Source organism: Homalodisca vitripennis, chromosome 2 (genome assembly GCF_021130785.1).
Source record: "Homalodisca vitripennis isolate AUS2020 chromosome 2, UT_GWSS_2.1, whole genome shotgun sequence".
NCBI lineage: Eukaryota > Metazoa > Arthropoda > Insecta > Hemiptera > Cicadellidae > Homalodisca > Homalodisca vitripennis.
In genome coordinates this window covers 85,302,055-85,329,330 of record NC_060208.1, presented here as the reverse complement: position 1 = coordinate 85,329,330, position 27,276 = coordinate 85,302,055, and the positions used below count along the sequence as shown (strand labels likewise).

General features: G+C 33.1%; 1 protein-coding gene across 1 annotated transcript in view; it reads right to left on the bottom strand.

The window, feature by feature from the left end:
- Positions 1-11,436: 11,436 nt before the first annotated feature.
- The window catches only part of LOC124354300 (eukaryotic translation initiation factor 3 subunit B), a 50,421-nt gene continuing 34,581 nt past the window's right edge, over positions 11,437-27,276 (bottom strand). The window contains exons 7-14 of the mRNA XM_046804645.1: positions 26,320-26,462; positions 23,985-24,126; positions 23,428-23,630; positions 23,212-23,214; positions 20,321-20,525; positions 18,810-19,013; positions 13,799-13,907; positions 11,437-11,792 (exon numbers count right to left, since the gene is read on the bottom strand). Of these exons, the coding sequence (XP_046660601.1) occupies positions 11,698-11,792; positions 13,799-13,907; positions 18,810-19,013; positions 20,321-20,525; positions 23,212-23,214; positions 23,428-23,630; positions 23,985-24,126; positions 26,320-26,462 (1,104 nt within the window). The 3' untranslated portion in view covers positions 11,437-11,697. The remainder of the gene's footprint in view (positions 11,793-13,798; positions 13,908-18,809; positions 19,014-20,320; positions 20,526-23,211; positions 23,215-23,427; positions 23,631-23,984; positions 24,127-26,319; positions 26,463-27,276) is intronic.

Genomic DNA, 27,276 nt, shown 5'->3' with positions numbered 1-27,276 from the left:
GGATCAGATGCCACAGATTTCCCTTCAACAAACCATTCAGGATTTTCAGGAACTTCTAGGGAAGCTTGGTCGGAAGGAAACCTCTTCTACCAGCAGAGCTTGAATGGTTTACAGACGGCTCAACAAGAAAGTGGCACAGGCGCCGGGATTGTGGGGTGAGACCATGAAGTGAGCTGGTGGTCCTTATGGTGGTGTGTCTTATCCCACAGTCTTTCAGGCAGAAGTCACAGATATTATGGAGGGAATTCATGAGAATCTTCGTCTGTGGTATAGGAGTAAGGCAATTAACATTTTCACTGATAGCCATGCAGCACTGAAGGAGTTCGACTCTTGTGTGTTGACTTGAATTGCTATAGTAGTTTCTTCCCTTGCCAAAATCAATAACTTTGTTGGGTTCGTGAGGTGATCTCCGGGAACGATGGCTAACTTGGGCTCAGTGTCAAATATGATAGGAACTCAACCATTCTATGGCATTTCTAGGCGTGAATCCTTTGGGATTATTTCGGAATGGGTTCATGCTGAACATGAGAAGGTGGAGGCTGCAAATAGGTCTGAGAATGAGCAGAATAGTTTTAACTTCTCTAAGTCGATCGGTGTCTTCTTGGGATATGGGTCAAATTATGGGACATGCGTATCTGAGGAAGCATCTTCACAGAGTCTGTAACCTTCAGGAAGATCCGCTTTGTACAATGTGACAAGCATGAGGAAACTGCTGAACACTTGCTCTTTGAATACCTGCAATAGCAAGGGAGCGGTATGCTACATTTGCTAGTTTGGACAAGGGTGTCAAATTTTCCCAGGTGGGTTTGATCAAACCCGCTACTTGAAAATAAAACTTTAAATTAATTCTGTAATAATGTGTAAATGTATTTCTGTAAGGCCTTTAGTTTATAAAGATATATAATCACAAGCCGGTCTCAAATAAAAAATAGTTAAGTGTAAAAAACTAAATGGTGGCTATTCGGGTAATTATTTAAAGTTTTAATACAAAATTTTGGCTTGTATTTGAATAATACCGGAATTTCATTGAGAGTTCTGGGGCATTCTGTATATTACCAATACAATATATATATATATATATATATATATATATATATATATATATATATATATATATATATATATATATATATATATATATATAGGCTATTCTATCCCATTGTAGCCATAACCTTGTTGATTAAGATAAATTTTACATTAATTTCCCACTGAGAATCGCAAAGTAGAAGTCATGACAACTTTTTCTCTTAACCCTGAAGTGGTCGCACTGCATCTGATAGATACATTTTTCTCCAAACAGCTTTCATGGTTTTACGCAGTGATGTATGCTTATGTTAAATATCAATAGCAAAACTGTAATTCCTTACCTTCATATACCGGTATTTGGTTCTTATAAAATACACATGGCTAAATCAAAATATATATTTATAAACGCACATTTTGAAAGAAAAAAGAGCTGACGGTAATGGTCACACTGTGTCTGTTAGATACTATGTTGGGTACACTTATTATTATTATATATATATATATATATATATATATATATATATATATATATATATATATATATTATTACTATACAATAATTTACTATGATGTTCTTGTTTTGGCAATTTACATTACATACGTAGTTTACAAAAAGTTATAGTCTAAATAAGTATTATATTGTCTATATAATTAAAAATAAAAAAGGAATTAATTGAAATAAAAAAATTGTGAACAAATTTCCTTATCTTAAAATAAAAGTTAACTATCAAATTATTTTAAAAAATAATTAGAGCTATAATTTTAGTCAAATTATAGCAAATATTGTTCTAGCAACACATAGTATTATTACATTTACTCGTCAGATATGTCTTCTTGTAGACATTTTTGGGGCACACTCCTTGCAAAATGTTTCTGCATCTTCCAAACATAGCACATATACATACGTTTTTTATGACATGCTATATACCGCATAAACAAAGCTGATCATCAGTAACAGTGATAATAGTCAACCATTAATATGGCTGGACATCGACTGAAAAAACCTATTAATTACATCTCAGCTTGATGGTAAAAACTGTTAAATATCAGGAAAACAATTGCTTTCATTGAGCTTCATAAAAAACTACACAATATTCTGTCATGTTAAGTAAAAGAATTAAATCACCATGAATTTAAATGCTTATTGAATCGATATTAATTGAGTTACATGTGTACAATACTGACAAGTGTAGAAATGGCAAAGTCCTAGAGATTGGTCATAATGACATTTTTTTAATTTTATACATTTTTGTTATAGAAGGAGAGACCGATCCCCTTCTAAGCCTTATTCTATCCGTCCTCATGGGCCACTGGCCTGTGCCAGTATCTTATCAAACAGAATAAGGGGGGAGAGTTGATACAGTACGAGGTTGATGGTACTGATAAAAAGTGCAACGGCCACAGACAGGATTTGAACCTGCGCTATCTCTAACTCAGACCCAAAGTCCAATGACTTAGACCCGCTCACTCCCAAGACAATTACAAATCTAATAACATTAAGAAATGAGTTCATGTCAAAAACTGCATTGCTTCAGTATAGTAGTCCCAGAACTCGTCCAAGGTACACTGGATTGTCCTGTAAATACTTTTGGAGTTATTTCTTTAGGATTTTCCCAGTCAGGCCTTGGAGATTATTTGGCAGCAGATTCTTCACTTTACATCCAATGTATGCAGGAGCTTTCTCAGAGGGCTACTGGGGGTAAAGTGTATCTTGTCTAACCATTCTTCTCTAAATCATAAATGTAATAAAGCCTTGTATTTATTTGAACTTTTTAGCTTAGTTATAAGTTTATTTTAATATACAAATAAGGCAGTTAGTCAATGGTTATGACATTTTTAATGTTTGTGTTTAATTTTTTTACTGTCAATTCGTCTTAGATGTGATTGCATGAGTATAACTAGAGCCTTAAGTATAAGGCCTCATAATTATGATAATTAGTAGTTATCATAATTATGAGGCTTTTAGTTATGCTAACTAGTCATCACAACTAAAAGTATGATAACATAAGTTAAAGTTCTGAAAATCTCACTAGGTATTGTTGCTATGGTCTTCACTGATTAAGTAACTAAGTGGAAAATGCATTTAATTTCATTTTGTTACCGAGATCACTGAATTGTTCACCTGTTTGTTTGAATGCTTTGCCATTGTTTTAAATTGTTAGTTAATACGTGCAAGGTTAGATGTGTTGTTTCTTTTGGTTTAGTTGAGTTGATCTAAATAAAATAATAAAAAAAAAAAACTGTGTTAATCTGACATTACTTTATTAATAGACAGTGATTACGAATAAAATTTTAATGTCAGTGACAGGTAGGTTGATGAAGGTATGGAAATTATTTCCCATGCTTATTAAATTATCTTTTTCTTTATTTACTTATTAACCCGTTCTTTGCCCTTGCTTAACTAGCTATTGATATAAATAAACATTTGATTTACAATTATTATTGAGTTTGTCACATGTATAGTACAAGGTTTCGTGGATTATACTGCCATGGACACATAAAAAAAATATATATCCAACGTAGAAAAAATTGTGGTGCATGTTAAATTTGAATTTATAAAAAAATAGGTTGGAATTTTGAAAGATTTGGAATCATAAATTGGGTAGATCTTACTTGAGTTCAAATCCAGTTTTACTTTGTATGTTCCATTGACACTTATTCATCTTCCAATCATCCTTATTGGTTTAGTGTAGATTTAATACTGGTAGTAGTAATCCTTGCAGATCTGAGAGTTCTGGTTGCCATCCAATATTCAAGTGTTCATCATCTAGTAAATGTCTTTCCTGTTCTTGGATTAAAAAAAAAAATCGAGATTCACGAATTTAATACAAATAATAAAAAGTATTACTGTATTTAATTAATAACTCAAATGTTGATTAACTTTGATGAGAAAAGCTTCTTCTAAGTCTCATATTAAGCCATTTTTCAAGAGAATAAAATTTCATTATTGTAAAGTCACCAGCTGATCTAAATTCACTTTATAACTCCAGGTGTTGTAAATTTACTTTGCATAACAATCTCCTTGATATTAAGCTTTAATGTATTCTGTGGTATTTTGTCTAAAGAAATTACTTTATTTTATCTGATGATTCAATTTTACAATAGTTTATGTATTTCTATCTTATACGTATGATAATTTGTTTTAAGTTAATTTTAAGTGTAAAATAAGTTGCTAGTTTTTCTTAATTTTAAAATCTATTAATTTATGTTTATTGTAAGTTATCAAAATTGTATGGGCGTATTTTCTTCTTCTTGTATGAATTCCTGTGTGTGTGTACATATGTGGTATAAACTCCTATAGTTATTTATTAATCTCTTATAAACAAACATAAAATAATAAGAACTATTAACTTTTCAAAACAACACTGTAACATGCCCAAAAGCAGTTTACTGATTAACAAGCTTTGTGTTATGATAAGTGTCAATAACGTAAGTAAATATTACAATATTCTGTTGTTATTTTAACCCTAGATTACATAACCTGTTTTGGAGTCACATGTTCACAAAACCTTCGTAAAATTTACGACTAGCTTTGTTATTATTTTTCTCATACTGTTACACTAATTAAGTAGTTTTAAAGGTACGTATTACATTCTCTGTGTATTATATGAGACGAATTGATTAATATTTGTGCTTAATAAATCTTATATAGTATTCCTATTCACATATTTGGAATATGTGTTAAATTTGAACAAGAAAAATGAGGGTTTTGAAAATAAAATAAAAATGTGAGATAAATATTTTATTTGTTCAAAAAATTACGTAAATACAAAAGTTTACTATAAATACTTATAAAAAAAGATAATACAATCAATATTGGGTAAAAAAATCATCATTAGGTAGAACCACAAAGTTACTGTACTCTACGAGGCCGTACAATAGTTCATTGTCCTTCATCACATGAAATACAAGTTGTAGCTTTGTGTTGGGCACAGATAGGGTGGCGGCAATGCTTACAATACGTTGTTGTCATTCGCCTTAGGTTAGAAGGACAATAGAAACACACTTTCCTTGTACCTGGAGGTGGGGCAGCGCCGGGATTGTCAGGGATTCCTAGAACGCCACAAATCATCGTGCGCAGTCCTCGTCTAAGGCTCGGTATCTGGAGGCGGTTCTGCATGTGAGGTCTACTAAGGTCCATAAATAGTTCTTTCATGAAGGTTCTTCTATTGGCAGGTTGATTTCCTTTTTCAAGATTGTTTGTGCAATATATCACATATGAATTTACAAAGCTAATGTTCATAATGCCAAAGAACACAGCTAATGGCCAGCGTTGGGTCTTCCTACTGCATGACATGTTGTTACACAATTGGTCCATGGCATCGACTCCTCCTTTCGTTTCATTGTAAGTATGAATTATATCTGGCTTATGTGTATCGTCGTTGATATGGTTACCTTCATGCATGGTTGAGAGGAGGAGAACGACTTTGTTCTTTTTTGGTTTGTACGACACAAGTGTTTTTTCCCTATCAAACAAAAATAGCGAAGTGTTCACAGGTCTTTCCTTTTTGTTCATCAGTTCGGAAGGGACACCTTTTCTGTTTGCACGTATGGTACCGACTAAGGTCAAGTTGTATGGGTCTCTTAGCAAATCTTCGGCCAGGCTGACACTAGTGAACCAATTGTCCATAGTGACACTTCTGTTTGTACCATGAATTGGTCTCGTAATTTCTTTTACAAAGAATTCTGCAAGTGGTTGCCCTCCGGTTTGAGTTTTTTTACCAACATAGGGAATTCCATTGATCATGTATTTAGTGGTTGTATCACACGCCATAACTATTTTTATTCCATACTTGGAAGGTTTCCGAGGCTGTTCTTATTTTTGAAAGCAAGTTTTATCCACTACCGGCTTGCTAGACCTGACGTAGCTTCACCAGAGCCCCGTTAGCCGTCTCTTTGAGCCGTTGCCCGTCCCTCACGACGAGGACGAAGGCATATGATAAGGTACTGAGAGAAAGGATATGGGAGAGTATGAGAAAGAGAGGATTGCGTGAGGGAATAGTAGAAAGAATAAAGAACCTGTACGGCATATGTAAAAACAGGGTAAGAATTGAAGAAAAATATACAGATACTTTTAAAACAGAGAGAGGAGTAAGGCAGGGAAGCATATTGTCACCTTTCCTTTTCAATATTATAATGGATGAAATTATTCTAGAAGTACAAGGAAACAGAGGAGCAGAAGAACTTAAGACAATAGCATATGCGGATGACATAATGATATGGGAAAATAGGGAAGAAGAGTTAGAACGAGAGTTAAACAAATGGGCAAAAGTGGCGAAGAAATATGGTTTAGAGATGAACATACAAAAATGTAAAGTAATGAAAGTAGAGAGAAGGGATGGAAATAACAAAGACGTGTTAGTTGAAGGAAAAAGACTTGAAAAGGTGAAGGAATTCTGTTATTTAGGAAGTATCATAACAGATAGGGGCACAATAAGAGAAGAGATAGGAAACAGAATATGGAAGAGTGGAAAGTTTTTCAATATGGTAAAGAAGATTGTGTGGAGTTGGAACATTGGGAAAGAATCAAAAGTATTGATGTATAAATCTTATTTCCAACCAATTTTATTATATGGAGCAGAGACATGGACGTGGACTAAAAATGATTTAAGCAGATTGCAAGCTGCAGAAATGAGATTTTTAAGAGGGATAGAGAAGACTACAAGAAGAGATAGAATAAGGAACGAAATAACTAGAGAAAGATTGAAGGTAGTTTCACTGCAAGAGACAATGGAAGGAAGAAGAATACAGTGGATGGGGCATGTGAAGAGGATGGGAGATAATAGAATGCCTAGAATAGCACTGGAGAAGGAGGAAGAAGACCAAGAGGAAGACCGAGAGGAAGATGGGAGGACCAAGTGTGGAAAGACATAGAGAGAAGGGGACTACAGAAGATACAGGTGGATGAAGAGGAGACCTGGAACGATAGACTAAAGTGGAGGAGGCTGTGTACGACGACCCGTGAGAACGGAAACGTCTGATGATGATGATGATGACTTGGAAGGTTTGTTTGGGATGTACATTCTAAAGGGACATTTTCCCCTGAATCCCAATAACTGTTCGTCAACAGTTACGTACGAGCCTGGTCTATATTTCGTCTTACAGTTTAGAACAAAATCATCCCATAACTCTCGTATGGGCGCAAACGGATCACCTCGTTGACGCTCCAAACGAGTTTCTCTATCGTCGAAACGAAGGCAATTCAAAATGAACTCAAAACGTTCACTGTTCATCACACACTTGTATCGACAACCACTCCATTCATTATCAAAAAGTTCTCTTGTTGTTAAGTGGTTATCTTTGCATGCTGCAGAGTTTACTAAAATTCCTAAAAACGCCCACAATTCATCAATTGTCAAGAGAGAATGTGTAGCGGTCAGATTTGCATAATTTACTCTTACACGAGTTATTTGGTTATTTGTGTGAAGAATAATCTTATTTAGAATAGCTTCATTTATAATAAGTTCGAAACATTCACGAGCAGTGATAGCATCCCGTGCTGTACCAACTACTCCTCTCCTGGAAAGAACAATATTTCTTGCTGGATTTCGAATACTCCCCTGTCTTGGTTTAGTACTCCAAACATGGCCATTTTTTGCTCGAACTACATTAGTTCTAAGTTTGTAAAGGTAAGTGTCAGGTTCATCTGTACCTCTAGCCGGTGGTGTGGCTGCTGGTGGCGTGACAGCTTGTGATGTAGTGTCCTGTGGTGTAACAGCTCGTGGTGTGGTGCCTTGTGGTGTAACAGCTCGTGGTGTGGCGGCTGGTGGCGTGAAAGCTTGTGGTGTGGCGGCTGGTGGCGAGAAAGCTTGTGGTGTGGCGGCTGGTGGCGTGAAAGCTTGTGGTGTGGCGGCTGGTGCTGAGGCAGGTCGTGGTGTGGAGGCTAGTTGTGTGACAGTTCGTGGTGTTGATGTACATGGTAGTATATTGTAGTCAAGTCGTTGCCTCCTATGAGAAAAGTCATCATCTTCATCATCATCCGAAACATCACTCTGCTCGTCTACTTCAAAATTTGGGTCAGCATCTGTATCGTCTGTATCCTCAAATACATCTATTTCTAACTGGTCCTCTTCATCCTCACTATTTTCGTGAACTATATCATCCTCTGACAAAGTCTCGTCCAGTAATTGTCTAATCCTGGCTCCCTCGTCGTCATTCATTCTCACAAAATAATAATTGCTAAAATTTACACTTTCACACACACACACTAAGTATCAGATATAACTATTATATACACTTCCGGTAATAATTCACTGGTATATGAGCGCCTATAGTAAAATATTCACATAAAAACTAAAAGTTGCCTCAGCAAAAAAAAGTCACGCATTCACAAAACCTTCGTAAAAATGACGACGCAATGCTAGAAACGCATAGAACAACGTGCCGCAGGCGACTGACAGACAGACACTGACCTTGACTGGCATCTTTAGGAAGGTAGAGGGAGGGGGGTGGCGCTCCGAAGCCACACTACCCAAATTCTATTGTTTTCGATAGGCCGTGTCGTAAATTTTACGAAGGATTTGTAATCTAGGGTTAAAGTAATTTGTGTATAGGGAATCAAAAACAGAATAATTTCCTAGGAAACGGTATTATTTTCCATTATTTAATATTAAGGCCTATTATTTGAGATATGTGCCAGACAATTTTTATTTGTTAAAACATTATCATATTTCATGCACATCTTATGAAAGCTAGTTAGAAAGTAATTTGATTACAAATATAAATTAAATACACACAAAAATAACAAGTTTTGAAAATAAATAACTTTTTTTCATATATGTTATTTAGTATATTCAATGAAGCTTTATTTAGTGAAGACAATAGTACAAAATTGAATGCCCAATCTTTTATGGCTTTTTTAGAATGCCTCTTTTAGAAAGCCTTGCATTTTTGTCCAATTTAATTGCTATTGTCGGTCGGCAGAGGCCTCAACTACTTCTTCAATGGGTTAACTTAAAACATTGTACAGGTAGCTGTTCACTTAGGTATTTAACTAGGTCCTTTAGGGAGGAATATGTTTAAAAGACCTAAATGGTATTTAGTATACTGTAAATGCCGTCTTTATGACGATGCTAATCAAACTTTATTGTGTCTGAAGGTAAAGAATCTTGTGCTTTCCTGTCATTTTCAGGGCTCTGGTTTGTGAGTTTCGTTGTTCATTGCAGGTTTACTAAGTTTGTAGGTACTAAGTCTAAAAAAAGAGTAAGTCATAATTAATTACTCCCACAGTTTGTAACTAAAAATTAGTTCTTAGCTTATATTTTGGGATGTTTTTCATGATAAAATACATTTTTTAAACTGAGGTTACTTTGCATGTTGTAATGACTCATTTCATACACCCATCTCACATTCATTCCAATACTTAATTTAATTTAGAAATTTATTAGTAATAATAATTAAATAATTATGGAATAATTATTTATAAATTGTCTCAAATTTTAATACAAACAATAATAAATACAAAATCAAAATTCTCCTTATTACATATAAAATTCAAAAGTTATAAAGTGAACTAAAGTCAGTGATACAGTGTGCAGGGATGATTGTTGAAGAATGAAGAGAGCAGAGGTTTAAAAGGTTTAGAGGAGAGAGGGATATAGAAGAAGTGAAGCAAGATTAATATTTTAAATATAGAAACTGGTTACATTTTATAATATTTAAGCAGTATTTGATTCAAAGGAAAGGTTAATTTATTAAATTCATATCATCACTAAAGTACACAGAAGCAGAAGACAGACATTGGGTGAGAAAATTCCTTTTAAGTTTAACAGTGATCCATTGGAAGAACATAAAAACTCAGGAACATTCGATTTGGCTAACACTTCAAAATTAATATAATTAAAATTTAACAAAATTATTTTTCAAAATTACAATATCTTTTATTAAAAACAATACCTAATATTTCTATTTCATTAAGCCAGCACGACCACCCTTGCCCTAAAAATTAAGAATTGTATTTAAAAATTTACCATTATTGTATCCTCCCTCTTGTTTCAAAATTCAAACTTGTACGTCAATTAATTTATCATCATTAAAGTTCACATTTATATCATACTGAGTTATTTGTTATTTCTAACTATAATCATCAGAATACAAATTAAGTTTAACCATTTATTTAAAGTAATATTAGTAGTATGATATTACAATCTCTTTGGGTATTCTTTGCACCAAGGTTTTTGGAACAAAGAATCCCTATAATAATAGTGAGGGGATACTTCACACCACGATTTTGGTGCAAAATATCCACAATAAACACTATTATACAACTGGTCCACAGTGTTCTATTTAGCAGTAACCCTTTTAGATATTGCGATTGCATAAAAGGATACTTCACGTGAGAAAGTATGCAGACTATATTGGATACCAATCGGAAGACGTAATTAGGACTTGGCTTTTTGGAGGGAGCAGGGATAAATCCAACTGAAGAGCACACAACACAGGGGGTATGAAATTAATATCAATTTAAATAAATTAGATAGGTCTAGTTCAGAGTAAAACATTTAACTGCTGCATTTCAAACAAGTTTGATTGCTGTTACACAATATTTTTTACATTTTAGGGCTTATGGGAGGTTCTATCCCCTACATCGTTATTCCTTCTCCTTAGTTAAGCCACTGGTCTTAGTGATGGTATAATTGAAACAAACAGAATGATTCTATGATGTTTGAAATAATAACTATCTAGTGATTAGACATGACAGTAATAATAACTATGTTATTTAAATATATTTGCCTTATTTAAATAATAATTGAGACTTCATTATGTTATCATACTTAGTATGAAGGTTTTTTTTATTTCAAGCGAAATAAATTTAATACAGAAGTCAAAATGAAATAAAATGTCTGCCATAAGACAAGGACTTGATTGTTAAATTATATTAAAATAATCAAATATCTCTAAAGTAATTTTACTATCAACTGTTTCAAATAATTACACGAGTTAAAAGCAACTTTGTTATAAAATATTTTTATTATTAAAATATAATCAAACACTTTTGTTGGAGCAACATTACTTATGATATAAGTCTTAATTCTGATGCTTTAAACATGAAACTGATCTTGTTATAATAAAAATAAGCATTCTTAGCTCTTCATAGATTTTAATAATTTGTTACACACTATATTTTCAGTTCTCAAATTCACATGTTTTAAATTGTTTTATATATATTATATATTAAACAACAATAACTTGTGCAGCAACAAAGGTTTTTAATATATTTTATGCTTAAAATATTAAGAAGCAGCAAAGTAAAAAGATGTTATTAAAAACAAAATGATTAATCTGAATATATCAATGTATCTATACATTTATTTGATATAATAACAACGCTTTTATGCGTATATTAACATTACACAAACAGTACAAATTACAAAGACAAACAAAATCAATAGGGGAGTAATTAACATCAGCCCGTCTCCAATAATTTTTTATTTTTTGCAGAATTAACATTTGTAACCCTGTTACCATATAACATACATATTCTGTATGTTATATGGTAAAATTTATAATACCTAATGTGATTTAAAATAGCTTGCATACAAAATTGATTTATTTTAAAAATTTTAATCATGTCTTGTTTAAACCCAGTTCAAACAAGACTTACAAGCTCAAATCACATTAAATACCCACAACAAGGGTTCCCAGGCTACAAATAGAGAAGACTACAGGCGACTACTCGACGATAGTGACTTCTTCTTTGACAAGAAATTCTACAACCTCCTCTTCAACGTTTTTAATGTCTGAATCGAGCTCATCGGTGTCCACATCTGAAAAAGATTGATACTTAAGACTCAGACCAATACAGCTCAATTGATCACACATTTAAAAAACAAATTTTATTCAATAATTAAAATTTAAATTCTATTTATTACCCAATCAAGACATAAAAAAGTATTGTGATTTTCCAAACATATCTTAAGTACTTTTGTTGGATTTATTAATTTTTGTATATTTTGTAATAAGATACTTTGAAAATATTGGTATCATAATCAAGTGGTAAGAACTGTGGCATCGAGAATCATAAATAACGCCAAGTATCAAGGTATTCAGTTATTGGGTATTGAAATTGACACATCCCTAAAACTAAACTAACTAAAATTACTACTAGGGAAAAATAATTTACGAGAAGGTACCCAAAGAAACCGGAATTATTTTTTAAAAGCTATATATTTTAAACATTTTTACAAAAAAAACCTTATTCCCTTCAAAATACTCTCCATTACAACTATGCATTTGTTATTTGTTCCACTGGCGTTTCCACTGTTCAAAACATTTTTTTGTAGTCATCTTTAGAAATGGCTGATAGCTCCTCCCATGTTTTTTTTCTTGACCTCTTCGATATTGTCAAATCAGTGTCCCTTCATGCATAGAAATAAGAAAAAGTAGCTAGGTGCCAGGTCAGGTGAGTAAGGTGCGTGGAGCAGCAGAACCATGCCATTTTTAGCCAAAAACTTTCCTTTTCCTGATATTCCTTTTGATTGTCAGCCAGAACCTGAGGAAACAAACTTGGCAGCAACCCTTTTCTTTCCCAAATCTTTCATTAAAATTCACTAAATCGAGCTCCTAGATAACCCACTAATCTCACAGTTGATCAATATTGTCTATCGACGGTTTGTGAGCACAAGCTGCAGAATTTTTTAAATATTTTTGTCGTTTGGGCACTAAATGGACATCCAGAACGAGGTTTGTCATCATTCAACATGTCGCCATTTTTAAATCGAGCAAACCACTCTTACACTTAAATTTCCCCCCACAGTGACAACTTGGTAAGCTGTTTTCAACATTAAAACAGTTTCAGCAACATTTTTATTGAGTAGAAAACAAAATTTAACAGCTGCATGTTTTTCACTTGAAAATTTTCCATCATAAAAATCTAATTAAGAATAAAACAGCACTAGCAAAAACAATCACTGCAGATGAAAGGAACATGCCAGAATGACAATACTGGTGGCACTGAACTGACTATGAGTTGTGTTTTAAACACCTTGTGTAGTGGCAGAAACGCGTACTACACACGCTTCGCCCACAGCAATGCTATTCCGGTTTCTTTTGGGTATTCCCTCGTAAAACTTGTCTTGCATGCTATCAAAAGCAGTATCTTTGAATACAAAATTTTTCAATATACATAAAATAAGATTTACATTCATGATCATTGGCATGTTTGCTGTAAATATAATTAAACATTAATCAATACATTGAAATAGTTTAGGCTTAATGTAACATTTTTGTTTCGTATATATTTCACTCCGGTTGGCTCCCCTTTGGCTAACTTACTTGTTAAAGTGCAATCATACACTCAGTTGTAGTTACAATAGACATACTCAACACTTTCCTCAAGTTCTTATGAGTGAAATAAAGTCCTGGCACAAGTGTGCTAAATGAAAGCTTAGCCCCCAAATTTCTTTTTAGTATCTCTTTTAGTAGTCTTTTTAGTAGTTTAAGACACAATGAATCACACCTAGGAATTTACGTTTGACATTCAGTTTTATATCTCTTGTCTTACATGTCAAACTTATGAGATACATGTAGATGCCATTTTGAAATGCAATAAAACAATGTTGAAAATCAAATAATTTTTATTATCATATCAGACTTTCAGCTGAATTGGGCCAGTTTCCAAATTACTGAATAACACACCAATCAGCGTTATTGCTAATGTTTCACTTCATTTAAACATCCACATGAAGTTTTATTCTTGTACAACATTAGACAACATTACCCATGCAAAAATGTAGACTAGCAAAACTGATCTTTATGAAAGAGTTTAACTCACTGTTACGAAGCTCAAGACGGCGGGGCTTTTGAGATTTCCAAATCTCCTGCTGGCGGTTTCTGATTTCCTCAAAGTCCTTCATTAACTTGCTTCGTTTCTCCATTAATTCCTAAATTGGGATAAAACAAAAGTGAAAATTTAAAATGATAAAAAACTAGTTCAGGAAATAAGGACACTGCAAAATATAAACACAAAACCATTATTAATAAAAGTATTGTTTGGATATTACTTTGTATTTTACAAGAAATAGAAGGTTCTTTGTTGGAGGGTCTTTGTCTTGGGAGAGGTATCAGACAGCAAAAACATCAATAATAAGTTAATTGCTTGTTATATAGATACCAGGAACTTGCTAGGGTATGAAATGTGAAATGGATGTATAATGAAAGGACTAATCAATTATATAAAAGAACTAAAAATTATCAATGTGGTGAAATGTTAAGCTAATTTTAATGGCTTAGAAGGTTATCGCATCTTACCATAAAATAATGTAATAAATTAATTTTAACACATTAAGTACAGCGAAGTCCACATCCCATGGATTTAGCCAACTTGAGTACCACATAGCTCACAGCCTCTGCGGTATTACATGAGAAATTCCAGCACATTACTGGTGTATTATTTGTTCAGGCAGTTTTTTTGAAACTATCAAACAGCTTTTCCACTATATTATTTTATTTTACTATATCATTAAAAAAAATCAAACGATCAGTTTTAAAATGTTTAGTTATGTTCAATGACTTCTCTCCTACGCCCTTGCATTTTCAATATAAAAGTACAGCGAAAAGTTTTCCGTCACACTTTGGATTGATTTAAATATATTTTTTTTACAAAAATGTACAAATAAACCATAGGGATTACATTAAATAACTGTTCTTCACATCATAGGCTGATATTACAATATTAAAAGTAACTTTTTTTTTCAAAGACTGCCAATGTTAAATAAATTAACATTCAAGGAGGTGTTATTTGGTATGGGGTTTACATGAAAGTAGCTCCTATTTCATTCTTCTTCTTGGCAAATATTGTTTGATAAAATCCAACTTGGAACGAAACTTACAGGTGACAGTACTTGTTGGACCACTGCCACCTGAGGAAGCACTAATTAGATGAGCATTTGTATTAGTAACCCTGTTTGTAGGGTTTCCTACGCATTAACGTGAGTGCTTGTGGATTGCTGAAGTCTGCATGACTGGATTGAGCTGAAAAATGAGAGAATAACATGCTTTGAAATTCTGGTAAAGGATTGTCTCTTTCCATAGGACAAGCTCATGGATAGATACAGCACTTCATAAACCTTACAAAAAATAGAAAAATTTTGAAAGTAAAAAAAGCTCTAATAAATAAAGTGCCTTACTTAAGTTGATCTGTCCCCTTCTCAAAAGAATGTTGCCATCAAAATAAGTCAAGAAAAACTATAAAACTGAAAAATCTCGGCTGTAAATTATCTGCAGATCATGTAGCAGAAGTTGAAAGTAAGTCTAAAGCCCTGTGACGAGTTATTAACAGTGAGAGGAAAAATGATAACCAAGAGCTAGCTCAACTTCAGCTCAATACAAGAGGGACAGTTAACCACTGACCCACATAAAATTTCTAACCATTTAAACCATTACGTAACATAGCAGAAAATACTCTCCACTAAGACTTTAAAAACGAACTGCACCACACCTGACAGTCTCAAACCATGACAACATAACTACCTCTCACTAACGAACAAGAACTTAACGCCATAATAGAAAGCAGCATTAAGCCTAAAACCTCAGCCGGGCTCGACGGAGCCTAAGCAAAAGTACTAAAACACTGAAGCAAAGCTTTAATACCGCCTCTAGTCAGCATATAAATCCATCCCTAAGACAAGGATATTTTCCTTTAGATCCAAAACAAAGCAAGGTATAACCCAAGCTAAAAGACATATCTCATACTGAGGAAGGCAGAGGATTCCCACTTAATCTTAAATCAACATAAAATTCACAGCTCTTTCACAGTTTTCACAATGCAAAAATAGTAATACTAAGATCGATAAGTTTTGATAAACAGTAAAAACTAAAAATATACAAATCAAAATAAAAAAAACACTCCGTATGCTTTTCACACGGAGTGGTTGATTTCAATATCTAGCGCTAAAACGTGCCAAGAGTGTGTTCAGTGGCCTAGACCTCGGCACTATAGCGTCTGTTACCAGTTCTCAGCTTGAATACAGGTGCATTTCATATTTCAGATGCGGGGAAATGGTGAAACTATTTAAAACTTTTCCTTATCTCTATATAAAAGCTGTTGTCTGTGGCAGTGAAATTGCAGGAGCCTTTTAGACAACCAACACAAGTTTCTACGTTCTACTGAGATTCAGGTTCCCCTTCCTCGTCTCATTCAGCAGTAGTCTCTTGATAAAACAGCATCAATAAAGAATATTTTTTATAATGCTTCGTGTTTTGTGGTTTAAGGCAACGCAGAAGAGACTGAAGAATGGCAAGACAGTGGAGTGGATTAGAGTTTATCCCATTTTAATTTCAGTTTTCTATCAAGTCAGTTTTATCTAATGCTACTCCACTCAGAGCTTAGGGAAGATGCCAGAATTTTTTAAAACTATTACCAAAAGTTTGAAAAATTATTCAACTAACACGTGTGGCATATTAATAATTGTTTCTTGATTCCACAAAAAAGAATTACTCTACTTCCATTATAATCTGTTCAAAGTTTAAGTTGCACATTTTTAACAGTAAAACAATGTTATATATCATCAAAATTGAAATCAAACTCACCAGTATTCAAGCTGAGTTGGGCCACTGCATATGCTCATGGCGTGTTTTTGCGCTAAACACTGAAATTGGCCATTCCGTGTGAAAACACCGATGCTCACACATTGTTTGCAACTCCCTAAGTCCAACAGGCGAGCAGTCAGCGATAGATAGCAAAATGCGGAGTTAAATCACATTATTGAGTTTACAAGAGCGAGCTGAACGATCGCAGCCGACTGCAATGACGGTCACAAACAACCGCTCACTACTACGGGATCACAGCCAACAGCGGCGACGTAATAGCTATGTAGGAGCATCAGAAGGATTCGGAGGGACTTCCGGTTGATTGCCGAAAGCGGCGGATGTAATATGAGTGCCGATGTGTTAATGTGTAATGAATGGCGATGTAGAGTTTTTTGTAGAAGAAATTATGAACAATCCAACCATCTTGGACATGACAATTAATTATTAATGTTTCGTAGCAAATAAATATTATTATATTTATTAATGGTACGCTAAAATAAAAATTCGTTTTCATATAAACATTAAATGTTAGATATCATAACTGAAAACTCAACACTAAAAAGTAGAGAACTACTAAATAAAAAGTTAACATGTTTTAAAAACTGAAAATAGTAAACTAATTACTACTGAGTCAAGTAGAATATCACAATCCCATTAAAATTATGTTAAAATAAAAAAGAAAAAAAGATATAGTAAATGTTAAAATATTTATAAAAAACAAAAAAGAAGGACTCATAGTTGATGATGACTGACTATTCATGTAGGCTGTACATTATTTTTTTCTTATGTCCCAAGTAAGTATTTAATATTAATAACACTTATTATTACAAATTTCTAGTAGATACTATTTAAATTAGATTAAATGTAGAGAAATTAACTTTACTCTTTTAGCCAATTTAAAAGAATAGCTGGATTTTTATTAATTTACTTATTTATATATTAAGCTAGAATAAAGCAAGAAGTTTGTATTTCAGTAATATTTTTGTAACAGCAAACACAATAACATTTTACCATGCGGAATTTGTACCTAAATTTAGGTGTAATTTTGACACACTCCCCTTAGTAAAATAACCAAATCATTATTAAATGTACTTTTCTTCCCATGCAAAACTACTAATACTGGTGAGAAAATCTACTTATAAAGTACTATAATTGTAAAATAAATAACAATAAATTGTCAAGTAATCAATTATTCATAAATTTGGATATATTTTTCAGAGGTGATCTATCTGATTAATAAGTAATAAAAAGAAACAAATAAAAATAAATCAAAGTTTTGATTTAGTAGTTAGTCCACAGATATAATATGAAATATTGCAAATAAAAATGACATAATATCTGAATCAAAGTGCTAAAAAAGTAGGCTAATGTTTAAATGTAAATGAGCATTTACGGACTCCTCTCCAATTGAATCCACAGAGATCCCTATTTCAAGAAAGATTGGCACGCCCACGAGGTTCAGCTATCGACTGTGACAACTAGTAGCCAGTGTGAACCGTTCAATGCTCCCCCAAACACTACTACGTCGCCAGGACTGAGACAAACCACTGTCTGCAGTGATCCAGTAGTGGGTGTTTACGATCATTGCTCCTGCTTACGCTCGTTCAAGTAAACTGCTCCATTTAATCTAGTAAAAACTAGTAAAGATCGATCGCGAGTCGTCGCGATTAGGCTTGTGCAATTCTTGCTTATGTGTGAACCAGGCCTTACGACAGTCACGGCGATGAGGCGTGTTGATTCATTTATTAGCAAATTGTACAGATTTTTACGGTTTGTAGATTAAATTCACAGCATATTTAAGGTTTTTTTCACAGTGACGAAATTCACGGCATATTCATGGTTACTTAGGTTTTTTTTATTTAGGTTATCACGGTTTCCAAGGTGATTTAAAGAGGTCTTGAAAAGACTGGTGGACCACTGCCAACTCCATATCCTGACCAACATGGCTTTATAGAAGGAAGATCAACAACATCAATCATGAACAAATTGGCAGAATTTATCATTCTACCAGATGTAATGAAGTCACTCTAAGAACAGAACCTAAAAAATGACTGAACAGATGGCTCTCGAAAGACCATTTTACTCTGTGGATAAATTCCTGAACTGGAGAAGAGAAACCAACACAACTTGAAATCCAACCAATCTGGATAAAAATTTTGACGTGTGTACATTTCTCACAGAAGTTGTAATAAATATTCTTGCTTATTAGCTAACACAATAGTTTCTAAAACATCAAAAAATGTAACCTATCTTACCTTGGAAGCTTTAGTCATTCGCATCCTGTCTTTACTCTCAAACTGTGGGCTGTACTTTTTCAAATTTTTCTTGATCTCTTTCTGTTGCTCGGCTGAAAGAAGGGTGGGAGGTCTTGGACGCCACAAGAAGTTGCAGAACCCGTCCACATTGTTACGCTTGATGATTTTCCCTTGGAATGACCACATCCAGTATCCAGTGTCCACCTGTATAAGATTTAATGTATTATAAACACTGTGTATATTAATGAAAAATTGCTGAGTAAAAAGTTACAAAACTACTAAAGATCCCGATAAGAATTTGCACCAACATGTACGAATTACATTTCTTGTAGAGTACAACTGCAGTGGAATTTTTGGAAAAATGGCACATTGGAAAAATCTGAGTCTCTAATTGATTTTAAATGGAAAAACCAATTATGTACTCAGACTATGGCAATATACATCTTACAGTGCCATGCAGCAATTTAACCCATTGGCCTTGTATCACGGAACCTAGTCTGGACTCAAAATTTATATCACGGAACCGTTCCGTGACAAGTACAGAGCCATCTAAATATTTTTTTTTTAACTCCTTTTTCAACCAAATTTTAGTATAAATTAGACTAACATTGTTGTAACACATAAGAAAAACTGCAATACTACAATTAATTGAAATTTAAATGAATAATAATTTACTATAAGAATATTAGTGTACTACAAGAGAAAAAAAAATCGATATTCTTGAAATTTTCAGTATTTAGACAAAACGTTTATTCTGGCAAACTATGCATATATATACACATATTCTAGTATTGCTAGGTAGAGAAATACATTTCAAATAAAATAAAAGCAACAATGGGGTATTTAATTTTATATTATTTGACTAAAAAAACGTTTTTTTTTTATTTAAAAAATTCCAAAACTTTTTTAGTTTGTACAGCATTATTATTTTTAAACTATAACCAAATATATCACTATCTTTTTATTATTAAAACCCATTTCATGTTAATCCAAAAAGATATAAAACATAACCAAATAACTTGAAAAATAAATTTTTTATAAACATATAACAAAACTCTTACGTTTTCAGCATTTTTAATAGGGTAACTCCAGTTGAGCTGATAGTAAAAATATGTATAAGCCAATGGGTTAAATATGCACAAATAAAGACCAGGCAGCTGTTTCCTGCCCAACTGTCAACTACGTCTTTTCTTGTAGTATTGTATAGGAATCAAATCTAATTGAATATTTGAGGAACGACATTGGGAACAAACAAATAAGTAGGATCATTTTGAATAGAACATTTTTAAAGAGTTGTACATCATTAATAATTAGTTACCAAGATGTTATAAAACCCCCAAAACAATACAAATTCCTTTCCTCAAAACCTTAATTGAAAAAATAAAATGAAATTGTAAAATAAAATTTAAAAATATAAAGGAAATGTTTTGATAGTAGCTTTATGGTGATCTTAATAACCACATTTTTCTTCATCTGTACCTCAAACTTTTATTACTACATCTGTTCTGTACCTTGACTTTCCAATAAGACACAGCAGTAACGACGTAGCGTCCCGTTGGGTCCCATTCCACATCAGTCACCTGGAAGTGGTCAGTGTTGTTCATTACAGTGAAATCGTTGGTGTCGACAAACTCCAGGATGCCATTGGCTCTTAGGTCAGCCAACACGATAAACTGTCCCATCGGTGACCAGAATAGATTGTTGCACACTCGTTTTCTCCAGTCGTTCTATTGGTTGACATAATGATATTACTATTTTGTCTTAGTTAAATGTAAATTTTTTATGAATGAAAGCAGCAATAAAGGAGCAACTAGAAAGTAAGCATTTTCCAATCTCGTTTTTATGAACATTGTATACAAATTAACACAGCCACAATGAACAATCTACCATGGCTGGTTGCATACTGAGTGTAGGAACAAGTCCCATGCCATGTCAAAACATCTTTTATTTTCTTGACAGTCTGCGTACATACCATTTTATAGCCTATATAATTCAAGATTTTATATGAATTCCAGAAAGCGAGCATGTAAACCATATTAAAATCTGTGTATACTTAACATTTTCGTATTGATGCTCATGGGGTTGTATTTTGGACACACACACCTAATTTTATTACTGAATACACTTGTATACCTGGACTACAAAACACACATATGTAAAAAATTTTAAAAAATATTTTACATATATATATATATATATATATATATATATACATACAATTAAAACATGAACACTGGGTTTTCTATTTTATTTTAACTTTGAACTACTTGGAAGAGTATTTATACTTGCTATATATCATGTTACATTTTGAGCACTAGGTGGTTTTTTTAGGGTTAAATAGTTTAAAAAAATAAATTCCTACCAAGCCCTAAAATACCGCACAGAGAATTCCAACCAATTCTACGGTAAATTTTACATATCTTTAAAGAGTAAAATAAGTATCACCAGACAATCATAAATGTATCGGTGTAGTTTATTTTTATTTTAAATTTAGATACCAGTATTGTTTGTTACACATCAACACCAAGGTAGTAGCCCAATAAAATAATACCTTTTGTAACATACTGCATACGGTTATCATGATTACAACTCAGTATAACAGTTTTCTAGAAAATATACTCTATAAATATTTTATTGTACTAGTAAAAGGGTTTACCCTATAAGGAGTGTGTGTAAACGCTACATAATGAATAAGGACATCATATGACGTATATTCTTATAGTGGCTCAAAGGAGTACGGACGTCATATGACGTTTAGCCTCTGTATTTTTGTATTATCGTAAATGCATTGCTATTACTGATTGCTTTTAGGTAGATTAGTTTGTAAAGTGGTTCCATCTATCGGCAGTATACTTAACTTCCATGTTTGTGCTCGCATTCACTTTAATCTGATTTTACCACCAGATCGCAGTAGACATCCGGTAGAAGCCACCAACTCAAGGTCGCGTCGCGCGCGCTTTGCTTTGTTGACAATGCTGATTCAGTCTGCCATAGTGAGGAAATAAGACATTTGATTTTGAAAAAGTACTGAAATATTGACTTGTAGAACATGTAGTCCTTTTTATTTAAGCTTTCAAATGTAAATAAACATTTTTTTAGAGATTTAAATTTTTTACTCCTTTTGGTATTTTTTTGGATTTCATACATTACTCATTTTAGACTATCAAAGGAAGACGTCATATGACGTCCATACTCCTTAAAGGGTTAAATGACAATTGAAAGGCTATAACAATTTATGACACAAACAAAATTTATATATTTTAGAGTAAGATTTGTATGTATACTGTAACTTTATTAACACAATCATATATGATTAACACTACGCATATCAAATCGACGGTCATCTAAGTTATAATGGATATTACTAACCTTTTTAGTGCCATGTACTTTTATCAATTTCTGTGCGATAAGTGCCATGCCATTTCAACATACTTTCTTCTAATTTTTACTATGTTGTAAAATATACACTGGGCTTTTAACTATACAGAAGTGACTTCCATAAACTTTCATCTAACATGCCTTAAAAGTGTTTTTTAATTTGTTAAATAATTTTGTTTGACACATAACGTAGATATGGCATGAAGGGTTAATTCAATACAAATGTTAATTTCAGCACCATTTTACATTTCATTTAGTGAAGCCAATATTTGATACTGCCACAGACTTGAATCCTGGTATCTGGAGTCAACGTCCATCTGAAGAGATCCAAAAAAAGCTCAAAACAAACTCTTTGCATTGTTTCAACATCAGAGACATTTAGACCACAACAAATGTAGTATAGATGAAGAGGTGTTCACATTGTCTCATGAGGTACACAAGTGCACTATGATATTTCAGACTCAATCTCAAATCATGGTAGAGCAACCGAGTTTTCTACACATAACGTAGATATGTTGGAAAGGGTTGATTCAATATGAATGTTAAATTCAGCTACATTTCACCTTCCACTTAGAGCAGCGTCTGAAATCTCAAGCTGTGAACACTTCTTTATATTATATTTATGCTTTAATTAGGTACAGAAAAATGTTCTTATCCTATTTGTTGTTATTAAAATAACATATGGTTTGATAAACTGTTAAGTTAACTTTGAAAAACTATCACCTTTGATAGAGAACGCCTGGACCAGGAAATGTTTCGCAACACTAGCTCTGAATTGGCAACATTCAATTTGGATGGATTCTACTTCCTAGCAACTGCTCAAGCAAATTGTTATATCAGACAAGCTGAGATTAATTTGGATATTATTTCTGATATATTTCAGAAATTTAGCCTTTATAGTGATGCCTGAAAGACAGTTGTCGTATGGCAAGTTGTCACACTTTGAATCAAGTTAATCATAGCAAAGGTTCAAAATCCTGACTGTGACTAAAGTATTTTTTTACTATGTAGATTTTGTACAGACTCTCTTCTTTAATCTAATTGATATCCTAATACAAATTAGTGGCACATGGGGATGGATGGAATAAGAATAAAAAGAGAGATCAATCTCTATTTGACTATGGGGAGAGGTCGATTTGACAATAGCAGTAAGAACAAAAATATTACCAAACAATCTAACACATTAAACTATAAAATAATAACAATGGCTGTTCTAATATTTAACAAATAAAATAGTCACAACTTACTGAGCATGGTAGGTGTCTGCCCAGTCTTAACTCCATAGAAGGACACGCATATGTTGGGGGACTCGCCATGTATAATGGCGAACTTGCTGCCGACTGGTTCCCAAGCAAAAGCATGGATTGGCTCCTTCACTTCCTCACTGTCCTTTGGGATGTTCTTCTCCCTCATGTGAAAAATCTCAAAGTTGTAATACATTCCCTAAAACAACAATTTTGTTATTATTTCTTGTCTTTGAAAAATTCTGAATGACATGTATGCTCTTTAAATGGGTCATTAATAAATAATCCTGTTCTTTCTAGATGTAGCTTCTCTTTAGATAAGTAGATGCTAAATCATGCAGTCCTTCCAAGATCAGCCAACATTATTCCGTCAGAAAAGAGATCAATAAGGATGCCCTCTACATGAATGACCGCTAAGTGATTCTATCCTGCTCAGCCAGTTTGGTTGTTTGAAACTCACGATTAACTGTTGTATAAAGTTAGTTTGAACTCCATAACTTTAGATCACTAATATTTTTTTTTTAGTCAAAATTTTGCAACACTATGTACTCACACTGTATTTGGGCTGGTCTCCTTTCTCCTTCTTGACCTTACTGAACCGATCCACCTTGACACACAAGTAGTCCCCAGATTTCTGCCAGTGCATCGTACAGGATGCCACGTTGAACAGGTTGTTGGCTCTAATCTCATTACGGCTGTTGACACAAATAGGCTTTTGATCAGATCAAACTTTAATTTATTATGGGAAATAATTTGGGAAACAAACTCATGAATCTCAAAATCGTTAACTTTTAATTGTTGGTACCCGCTACGTCACATCTGGATTGAAAAAGGTATATGGATGTTTATGTATAAAGCCCAGATAACTGATAAATTAAATAAATCATTAAACTTATAAACAATAATTACGGAATAAGGATTTTTTGTAATTATGATTAACACATTCCAATTTCTTTTATTTAAAGAATTGTGAACATAATAAATGTAGAAGTATATAACAAAACTAGTATCAAACAGTTTTTACTGTTTAAATTTAAATGGTAACTAAATTTTTAGTTCTTCATGAGTCTACGGTTTTAGCAGTTCTACAAACCGCCGAAAACAACCGATCAGGTCCTCCTGGGAAATTCGCCACCCTTGTTAAAACTACTAAAGATGGCATACTGCTCCCTTGCTATTTTAGGGTAGTCAAAGACCAGGTGTTGATCATCACATATTCTACAGAGTGGATCTTCCCGAAGGATACCGACTCTGTGAAGATGCTACCTCAGGTGACCATGTCCTGTAATCAGACCCATAACCCTCTTGAGACACTCGAAAAAGTCCCAGTGATAGCAAGGTAAGCCAACCTTTGGATGCTCAGACCAGCTATCGCCCATTCTTAGTTACTATTTATGACTAAAAAGGGCAAAAAGCCAGATTATATGAGAAGTTCGATAAGATACAAAGAGCATGCGTAACTTTGCCAGATTGAAAGGATATTCCTCTTCTTCTTCATTGAGTGTTCTTTTATAATGTCTTCATGACAAAAGAAGAATATCCTATAGTTCAGTGTCATCTTACTTTTGATACTTGTGAACATTAATATACATGAATGTTGGCCTAATATTTTATATTATAAATAGTGATGCACCGATTCTAAAAAGTTTGATTCTATTACCAAAATTGAGATCTCTTATGACTTTCATTTAGATTCCTGTACTATTCTTATTAAGAAATTAAAATATAGCCCGTTTCTAAAACTATTCCAATTCTGATACCATAACTAAATTTTGGTATCGAGTCTGAATTCAATATTGATTCTTGTATAAATAATAACTAAGAAATTAAGATAGAATAAAAAGAGCAGGCTACCTTAACCAGACCGGAGGGATATCTACTGCATTTTCACACTTAAAGAGGCTCAGCTCTAAGTTGGGATGGAAATTTTCTTGGCAAAAATGCAACAAGCTTTCCTCACTTTGTAAGAGAAATATTTGTCCAATAGCACTTATTAATCACACCAGTATTCAGAAGAGCGGATAATAACACTTACAGTTATCTAATACTTAAACCTGCCAGAACCAATATTTACATGAATAAAAATACTGTTGTTAAAATATTTAGAGCCTCAATAGTTAAAAGATGAAAGATTTTGTGAAGAGGTTTAATTAAAAAACAGTTTAGTTGCAAAATAAAATTTTACATTTTTGTAAAGATATATGTAAAACATTTTAATATCACAAATGAAAGTCTTCTCTCAATATAGAATACAAAACGAAATTAAATATCATGTTGAATTTGTTAGTAAAACAATTATTTTTTGGTAAACACCAGTTTATGTTTAGAAAATTAACTAGACACTGTCTTAAGAGACTGTCTCATTAATATGCAGCCTTTCCTTTCTATTGAGACGGATTGTCTATTGTTCCAAATAAAATGTAACAATAACATAACTTTAAAAAAACTCCAGAACTAGTTACAGACGTCGACAAGATGTTTAGAAGCATACATTGTTCGTATGCGCATCAGCAGTGGTGTATAACATTATTGTCATAGCAACAAAGCATGGCCGTTTTTGGGACACTAGACTGACACATTCCAACCAGTTCGTTGGCTAACAAGGCTTGGTTTCATATTTTATTTTTACATGTAGGCCTAATGACAAATATTACTTATCATTGTATCATTGGAAAATAATATTTTTACAGTTCAACTTATATATAAAAAAAACTATATACTTCTTGCAGATGACTGCTCTTTCACTATGTTAGCAATTTTGCGAGAACTTTTCGAAATAGCATCACATTTTCTCGACTTGTTTGTGATTACAGCTTAAACCCTAAGTAGGCTGTTAAGAAATCATATATTTAACGTGAAACTGCATAACATTGATAGTCGGTACTTACCTTGGTATCTCGATAAGAACTACTCTGGCTGGCACATCCTTGTCTTCTGCCACCCAGTAGGCCAGGATATTATCCGTAGGTGACCAGCTGAAGTCCCGGATACCTAAGAGCTTGAAGCTCTTCTTATCCAAAAGACCAAATGACTGGAAATGTACATTTAGTATTAGCCGAATTCATGATTTTTTAAATAAATTTTAGAAATGGATAGATAAAAATAAAATTATGTAATAGCAATAAAACTTGGCTGGTTAATACGTTTACTGTTATTAACTACAAAACAACCCCAGCGATAAACTTGTATATTATTGTTATCTTCTCTAACATAATAATATCTAGTATAGATCACATAATAGAATCTTTTTTGTTGAATAGCTTTTTAAACATGTTGAATCATATAATCATATTCAATAACGTACAATGTCTTCCCGCCTTCTTAAACACATTATCAACACATTTGCGACGATGGGGCTGCATTTTTAGTACTGCTTTTAACGCCCCTTGCAGTGGATTGCAAAATCCCCCTACTCTACCTTGATCCACTCATTGCCTCAGTGAGCCTAGTAACACACGTGGAGAAGGTTATGCTGCTTGTAATGCTAGTTCCACTGTTTCTTTTCGCGAAAACATTTGTTGAATCGCCATCTTGGTTCATTTTCTCTGTTGTGTTTATTGTATCATGAATGTATATATATATATATATATATATATATATATATATATATATATAAAACTTTAATCTAATGCTAACGTACTGCTATTCCAGGCCCGGAAATGAAGTCATCAATTTGAGTCAACATGGGTTCCTTGTCAACTTCAATCGACATTTTGGGAATTCAGACCTCCTTTGTGGGCGAGTAACATGATATAATTTTTTTCACATTTTGAGGTCACACATTGTCTCATTTCACACAGAAAATATGTTAAAATAATTTGCAAGGTATTAATTTCTTAATTTTA